The sequence below is a fragment of the Phragmites australis genome, chromosome 22, assembly GCF_958298935.1.
Source record: "Phragmites australis chromosome 22, lpPhrAust1.1, whole genome shotgun sequence".
NCBI lineage: Eukaryota > Viridiplantae > Streptophyta > Magnoliopsida > Poales > Poaceae > Phragmites > Phragmites australis.
The window spans coordinates 3,468,947-3,477,486 of NC_084942.1; the positions used below are offsets into that span (position 1 = coordinate 3,468,947).

Consider the following 8,540-nt stretch of genomic DNA (forward strand, 5'->3'; position numbering starts at 1 on the left):
TGCATTTTGATCCTAAGTTTCTACTTTTTTTTTTTACAAAGTTGCACACATATAGTTGTCGGTAGGAAACCTAAGATGGGCTTGACTTAGTTTTTCTCATGTATACCTTGTCGCCTCGGTTTTGATGGGATCAACAGTAGAACTTCTTAGCCTTGCTTGGGATTTGGATCAATACACTTGGTATAATAATTTGATAATGGTATTATGCAATATGAGATAAAATGGTGATAATGTTTTAGCAACATGGAATTTAGGGTCTAAGCAAGTTTGGCATGTTGGTTGGCATATGATGTGTTCCAGACAAGTTGTGGGCTTTATCAAATAATTGGTGATTTCCCTATGTGGATGATAGTGGTCTTGCTCAGACCATGTTAAGGATCGGTTCATGGTGTAATCGAACCGAGCTTTACAGTACAACTACAAGTCTGGTATAGGACGGGCCTGACCAACTAATTAGTTTTATCCCAATATAGTGTATACCAAAGGGTGTAACGGGGAACGGATGGAATTTCCTTGGAACTGTATGGCACAAAAGGGGGCTTCTGTTGTTGAGGTTATTATTCACGCGAGTAGTGTAACCTTAGTGGGTAGACACTTGTTGGGAGAAACTTTGTAAAGGTCTTACAGTGAATTTCTAGCGTGGACCCCGGAAGTGTGTAAGAATTTTCTATTAGCCAACGGATACTCGGTAAAATAGGATGGCACGTCTTGTAGGTAAAGTGTACAACCTCTGCATAGTGTAAAACTGATTAATCAGTCGTGCTCACGGTTATGAGCGGCGAGGAATGCCACATATGATTAGAATACTCTAGTTTTGTGTAACTTTGGTTGGTGGTTCATTTATGGTTGCGAGAACTTCGGTTGAGGTGGTTAACTTTGGTTGATGTGATTTATATCATGAAGGCTAAATCTTGAGGTTGTTCAGTTATTTACTTTACCTTTATTAAATATTTTGTTAAATTCTATATCTATGCAAATAAACCCATGTAAGCTTTATTATTGTGAGTGCCTTTATTTAATCTTTTGCCGCAACTTGCGGAGTACGAGACGTACTCACATTTGCTATAACTATAATGCTCAGTCAGGGAAGGTTCTGAGGATTACTCCGAGAAAGACGTATTCTAAGGTGGTGCTCTACATTGACTACCGGTAGGAGATGCGGAATAAAGAATCTATGCTAGACGAGGAGTTTTATTTCTTTTTGACCCTCGAAGGTCCCCGTGTAATAACAGTTATTTACGTTAAGTTGTGACATTGTATTTTGTTTATCATGTATGGAATCATTATATATTGAGATTGATAGCTTAATATATAGTATATGTATTTGTCTATCCTTAGACAGGTCCTGACAAGGCAACACACAAGGGTACCAAAAAAGGAAAGAAAAAAGAAAGAAAAAGACCGGTGTATCAAACCTTTTCATTTTCCACCTCAATGTGGTCCTATGCCAGGTATCATTTTTAAGCACACCACACTGTTATATATGTCAGCCAAAATTTGGGGATCATCGTGACAATGAAAAGTTAGTTCCTCATTGTTCACGATTGGGCACAAAAGTAGGTCCAAGAGTTGTAAGGTAGAAACCGAGAGCTCCATGCAGTGAGCTCCGCATCACTTTAGATCAAACCAACAGTTTAAAGAGGTAAAACTCAACAAGAACAATCGTATATAAGCAAGAGAAGACATGGTCTCAGGATGGATTATTTTTATAAATATGTTTTGTACCGACTCTCCAATATGTTTGCAATTGTGATCCTCTTTCAGTCCTTAATTGCTCGCGTTTGCCAAACCAACCATCTTCAGCATGTTCCGGTCCTCCTTGAATCTCTCAAGGACTGTCTCCTGGACGAGCTCCGGTTTTTCGTCTTGTGTTCCCCTCATTTGTATCCCCCAACATTCAATAACTTCTAGCCTGAATCTGTTTGTCTTGGAAAGGGGAGGGCTGGTGAATGTGGTACAACTAAATGAGTGCCCTTGATCGAAATTTGCAGACAAAAAGAGTCCGAAATGATGTGGCTGCCCTCCAAATCCAATTCCATTCGGTATGTTGTCGGAACTGAAGCTTATAGCACACTGCCAAAATAAGCTAATGATGTAAACTATCATCTATAGTTCTGGAGATGATGAGCAGCAATACATTCAGTAAAGAAAAATAGAACAGAGACGATACTTCGGGATGAGCAGGGCATACCCATTGCAGATTTCTGTTTGCTCCTGTAGGGCGGAAAATGGATGCTTGAGGATATAATTTGAAGAGGAACGTCTTCATGTCACCATAAAAATCACTGTGCCTTTCCCAAGGCTGTGATGCATATCCACCATAAACTGATCCTTCAGTATCTTTAACAATTATAACAGTCTGTGAATCTCCATTCCTATAAAATGAGAAACATGTCCAATAATTATTTATACAGTTCAAAAATATTGATATAGAAGGTAACATAAGTGATAGGACAAACATAAGGACTCTCATGACAAGAGGATTTAAAACTGGCAAGCTTGCGCTGTGCCCATTATTAGCAGTGAGAATTGGCATCATTGTGGCTACTTTCACTATGCAGACAAAGAAAAATAACTGAAATCATGTCACGAGGGTGGAATGTAGTTTTATTATGTCATTTCCATATATGATAACATGCCTTTATAATTATGACTCAAGTTAAAGAAATGTGGCTTTCACTCCAGAAGATATATAAAACTGACATGCACTCACGCAACATTGCCTAAGAAAGTGTTGAAGCTCTGTCCATGAAGAGAACTGTGATATAAAAGCTTCCATTCTTGCACCTCATGCTGGGAAAAGCCTCCTCCGATATGCCAGGCATACTCTTTATTTAGAAGTAGCAAATCAGTGGATATGTTTTCTGGATAGTGAAGCAGTGGTACTTGGAATCCTGGTCTGCCTACAAACGAACTAAACTCAGTAAAAGCATGCCATGATATATCATAAACATCGTGGGTAGGGATGGTCTTTCATATATGTACATTAAGATTTCAGTCTGCTCAAATACTAATAAATGTGCTAAGATACTAATAAACATGCTGGAGGTATAAACATGCAACTGAAGAGAGCATGTGCAGAAAAAATGAGAAATTGTTTCAAAATGGACAGGCAATAGTGTAAAATCGCATAAATGGTGCAGGACAAGAATTATGTTTCAAGGTTCACTTGGAACAAATGAACACAAGTAAATAAGGAGAGAAGTTGTCACGGTCTCGGAGTAGCAATCGAATTGGATACGCGTGGGAGGTGGCCGGCTTCCTACCCGTGATGTGGAAGTGGACGACGCCAAGGGCCTCGGCGAGTTAAAAACAGCAGGGGGTGAGATAATAGAGAATAGAGATGGGAATTAGATTGATCTATTGCTTACTTCTTCCAATGGGTCGGCTGCCCTATAAGTAGAGTCTCAGACAAACCTAAACAGACTCCAACCGATTACAATCCGAACTAACTGAATCAATCTCAACTGACCCTACCATATCCGACTCTATTACCTAACCTCCATAATCTAAACTTACTTATTTATTTGAATACACATATGGTAACTTAGCCACCACCTTGATCCGCTGCCTCCTGACGTCTTCACCTGCTATAGGTATTACCGACCATAACATCTCTCCCCTCCTTTGGAAACAGCTCGTTCTTGAGCTGAAAATTAGGATAGCGCTGCTTGAAGGATTCTGCATCTTCTCAAGTTGCATTGGAAGCATCCTGACCTTGCCATCGCACCAAAACCATGGTACTGCAGATTGCCAAGACCACCGAGAATAGGCATGCCGGTTGGTGACTTCCCAGCGATCGACGCAGCCATGGTCTTGATAGCAGCGTCGGTGAGCACTGGCGGTTCATTGCTGTCTAACCAGGAGGCATCCGCCGATTTGACAATGTCGCTCGGTCCCTCCACGCCCTTCGCTTTCTCCAGTCGCGTCAATCGATCCATTACGCCAATCAATGCCTTGGTGACATTGTTCAGAGTGAACTGGATGTTGGTAAACCAAGTTTGGAACTCGTGGCGCAGCATCTCGTCCTGTTCCGCGAGGAGCTTCGTGAATTGATCGTGATCGGCATAAAGGCAGGGCATCTGCTCTGCTGACCGGAGGGGGATTTTGAGTTGCTAAACATTCTACTACACCCTCCGGGCAACAAAGCAAAGGGAACGGAGCCCTTGCCCCAAAGGGCGGGGCATTCTATTCATTAACAGATGGTTGTGTCTCTGATACCAAGTTGTCATAGTCTCGGAGTAGCGATCGAATTGGATACGCGTGGGAGGTGGCCGGCTTGTCTTTCGCCGGCTTCCTACCCGTGATGTGAAAGCGGACGACGCCAAGGGCGTCAGCAAGTTGATAACAGCAGGGGGTGAGATAACAGAGAATAGAGATGGGAATTAGATTGATCAATTGATTACTTCTTCCAATGGGTCGGCTGCTCTATAAGTAGAGTCTCAGCCAAACCTAAACAGACTCCAAACCGATTACAATCTGAACTAACTGAATCAATCTCAACTGACCCTACCATATCCGACTCTATTACCTAACCTCCACAATCTAAACTTGCTTATTTATTTGAATACACATATGGTAACTTAGCCACCACCTTGATCTACTACCTCCTGACGTCTTCGCCTGCTATAGGTATTACCGACCATAACATCTCTCCCCTCCTTCGGAAACAGCTCGTTCTCGAGCTGAAAATTAGGATAGCGCTCTTTGAAGGATTCTGCATCTTCTCAAGTTGCATTGGAAGCATCCTGACCTTGCCATCGCACCAAAACCATGGTACTGCAGATTGCCAAGACCACCGAGAATAGGCATGCCGGTTGGTGACTTCCCAGCGGTCGACGCAGCCATGGTCTTGATGGCAACGTCCGCGAGCATTGGCGGTTCATTGCCATCTAACAGGTAGGCATCCGCCGATTTGACAATGTCGCTCGGTCCCTCCACGCCCTTCGCTTTCTCCAGCCGCGTCAATCGATCCATTACGCCGGTCAATGCCTTGGTGACATTGTTCAGAGTGAACTGGATGTTGGTAAACCCAATTTGGAACTCGTAGCACAGCAGCTCCTCCTGTTCCGTGAGGAGCTTCGTGAATTGATCGTGATTGGCCCCAAATCCCATGGATGGTTGTGTCTCTGATACCAAGTTGTCACGGTCTCGGAGTAGGGATCGAATTGGATACGCGTGGGAGGTGGCCGATTTGTCTTTCGCCGGCTTCCTACCCGTGATGTGGAAGTGGACGACGCCAAGGGCGTCAGCAAGTTGATAACAGCAGGGGGTGAGATAACAGAGAATAGAGATGGGAATTAGATTGATCAATTGATTACTTCTTCCAATGGGTCGGCTGCTCTCTAAGTAGAGTCTCAGCCAAACCTAAACAGACTCCAAACCAATTACAATCCGAACTAACTGAATCAATCTCAACTGACCCTACATATGGTAACTTAGCCACCACTTTGATCTGCTGCCTCCTGACGTCTTCGCCTGCTATAGGTATTGCCGACCATAACAGAGGCTCTCAGGGAGAAGCCCCTAAATCCAAGGCCATCTGCACTGCAGACCATCTTGTTCCACACATGCCATTTCTGCACATGCTGGTGCTCATTCAGCACTAGCACCATATCTTCTCAAACTTAGAGAGTGAATTTCTGCTATCTATCCTCAATGGCACAAATGTCAAACAGGGAACATCCCAATTACCGAATAAAGTAAATAAATAAAAACTCTAGGATGAGTTGCATATTAGTTCCAGATGCTGCCTTTTTTGTTATGGACTCTAATAAAAATATTGAATTGACTACAGCTAGCTAGTTTACTTAATCGGATCATATATTGAATTGCATTATTAAGGACATATTGACATCTTCCGCCGCTAGGCAATAGCATCATGTTTTCGTTTGCCATTAACAAAGGCGTGAAAGTAATTTCAGATATAGATGTATCCTAGAATAGGAAAAGTTGCAATATATAAGCCTAGTGCATGATTGTTCAAGTATGGCTGAAAACAAGGCATGTTAGAGAAAGAGAGAGGACTCAGATGTTTGTACGAGGCGAAAACAGTATGTCTCAAGACTATTCGATTTCATATGGTCTTGAGACTTTAACATCAGTTGTGCCTGGTGGTTTCAGAATAGAAATTTTGTTTCTGCTTTTTCTGGTAATAGTTAGAGAGGAATACTCTTAACGTGGTAGCATACATCCCTTTTTTTTAAGAAAATAGTATATATTGTTCAACTGTGTCTTACATTTTTCACATAGTTACATTACATGTGTGAGAAACTTCTGTGATGTAAGATCTCATGCTACTTCCTCTTGTTGGGCCAATCGAAGCACAGGCCTATGTGACGACCAACGAGGGACGACATTCTGTGCACCATCGGAAGGATGCACTAACGTAAAATCATATTTGATCATATGAATTATTTTATTTACTATATACGGTTATTTTATTTAAATTTCATGATGAGAAACACACTTATTTTCAAACTGCTGCTTTTAGGAATACCCCTGATTTTGGGGTAATCAATAGAATCGCAAGACAATAAGACATACCTGAATCAGGGGGCATCAATAAACTTCCAAGGAACTTCCTCAATGATGGGATGAGAATGCACCAGTTCCTAAAGTCTGACAATGACATAGACTTGTCTGAGATCCCTTCAGTATCCTTCGAAAATACTGCAGAGTTGAGGAATGCTTCAAATGTCCTGCTGTTTGAACCTTCCCCAGCTTCCTTGTTTTCTGCAAATATAGTTTCATGAATGGACGCCAAGACAGATTCCAAATCAGACCTGGAAGTGAATGACAGAGGGAAATGCAAGAGTAAATACCGATTAATACTTAAAGACCTGAATAAAAAATCCCAACACATAATAAATCATAAGCCTTGTTAAAATGCAAAGCAGAAATTCTTCTATTGCCTCAGGATTGCTTGTCTGCAGTCTCCATCATGATTGCTTTTTTTTTGCTACTTATATTTAGGTGTTGGAGCATTCAGCAATTGAATCAACTAAGCAAAGGACATAATTCACAAACGATGCATCAAATTTATCAGAAGAAAATCATTTCTCTCGAGCAATACCTTGCTAAAATACCATCTCCTGTAACATCGCATAGTTGATAAATGAATTCATCAACCTCATCTCGAGTTCCCCTTTCATATGTTGCCTACATGTTACAAAGAAAAGGGTGTCAAACTAGAACACATATAAAGTAGAAAAGGTTATAAGATCACCGCTAAACATCTCACTGAATTAAAGCAATGAAGTGGTATATGCATGCACAAACAAAGTAAACAACCCAAGCAAAATTATCGAACAACTAAATTCCATAAGTCATCATTACTCTCGCTTGAAACAGCTATATGAACTAAATAAACAACCCAAGCAAAATTTTCGACCAATTCCATAAGTCATCACTACTCTCGCCTGAAACAACTAAATGAACAACAGAATGGACCAAATTGAGACAAGCAGTAGGGCAAAGGTACCAACTTTAGAGACGATCAAATCCTCGATCGTGACCCCGTCGCCTCCGCCGCTCTCCCTCGACACCAACTGAAATAGCCTCTCGCCTAGCGCGCCACGTAACCCAAAGTAATCCTGCGCGAAGAGAGTCACAGCCGTTAGAAGCTCTAATCAAGAATTCCAGATCCAGCCGGATCCAAATCCAGTCCGAATTTACTGGGGGCGGGGGGGGGGGGGGGAGGGGGCGGCGCGTGCTCACGAGGAAGACGGGCCGGGGGATGGCGCGGCCGTCGGTCTGCGACTGCGCGGCGAGGGAGGCGAAGAGCGCGCGGAGGCCGTCCAGCTCCTGCTTCGAAAAGGCCCTGCGATCACGAGACGAGGCTTACGAATTGCCGCGGTAATGGAAGCGATAGTTGTAACCTGAAAGTGGTACCTGGAGGCCATGACGAAGCGGGAGCTGAAGGCGGGCGCCGTGGAAGCCTGGGAGTTTCCCATCGCCGCCGCTGGTGGAGGTGGATCGCGGCGACGTCGGCAGCGAGCGCGAGCGCACACTGCTCAGGCTCAGCAACTGCCGATTGAACTCTTCGCGATCTCTTCCTTAGGGGATTTTTCTTACACGTGTCTGAACTGGACGGCCCTTCGCGCCACCAAGGGACGCTTTCACTTCATGGGCTCTTTCGTTTTTCTCTTTTCCACCTTTCAAAAGTAGAGGCCCAGGTGTTGAGCGATTCAGCCCAAATAATTACAAGGGCCGGCCGTTTGACGGAGGGCGGAGTCGGTGGGGGGGTGGGGGAGGATGCAAGTGGGGCAGGTTGTAGCTACCCATCCATGTCCGCATTAGCTGCAAGTCATTGCCATAATTTTGCGGGCTTTTTGCGGTGGCAGAGGTCGTAGGGACGACGATGGAAGATGCTCTGGTGATAGGGGTGACGGATAAGGAGGTTGTGTGGCTAGGACACCTCGGTGGCTAGGGCACACCATGGGTGCGTCACGGGTGTTGCAGTGTTGCTGGGCCCTGTGGGCTTGCTGCAATGACCCGCTTAAGTGACGCGGACTATGTGGTGGCGTTTTGTGGACTTG

The 8,540-nt window shown here is 43.7% G+C and overlaps 1 protein-coding gene across 2 annotated transcripts; it reads right to left on the reverse strand.

Annotated features, from left to right (window-relative positions):
- Window positions 1-1,577: 1,577 nt before the first annotated feature.
- Window positions 1,578-8,060, reverse strand: LOC133904798 (uncharacterized). 2 transcript variants are annotated; one of them, XM_062346352.1, is made up of 8 exons: window positions 7,894-8,060; window positions 7,720-7,822; window positions 7,488-7,595; window positions 7,076-7,161; window positions 6,543-6,785; window positions 2,714-2,899; window positions 2,192-2,375; window positions 1,578-2,073 (listed from the first exon to the last, which is right to left on the reverse strand). In XM_062346352.1, exons 1-8 carry the CDS (start codon window positions 7,953-7,955, stop codon window positions 1,768-1,770), a joined length of 1,278 nt encoding a protein of 425 aa, XP_062202336.1. In that variant the 5' UTR covers window positions 7,956-8,060; the 3' UTR covers window positions 1,578-1,767. The 2 variants fall into 2 exon arrangements, with proteins under 2 accessions (XP_062202336.1, XP_062202335.1); XM_062346351.1 differs by having other exon boundaries at window positions 2,714-2,903; window positions 6,547-6,785; window positions 7,894-8,059.
- Window positions 8,061-8,540: the final 480 nt, after the last annotated feature.

Bases quoted from the DNA above. Each gene is read 5' to 3' on its own strand.
- LOC133904798 (XM_062346352.1), bottom strand. From the start codon at position 7,955: ATGGGAAACTCCCAGGCTTCCACGGCGCCCGCCTTCAGCTCCCGCTTC. The intron at 6,786-7,075 runs GTATTGCTCGAG...ATTCACTTCCAG, and splicing joins GGAGATGGTATTTTAGCAAG to GTCTGATTTGGAATCTGTCT. The intron at 2,376-2,713 runs GTGAGTGCATGT...CTCATTTTATAG, and splicing joins ACTTTCTTAGGCAATGTTGC to GAATGGAGATTCACAGACTG.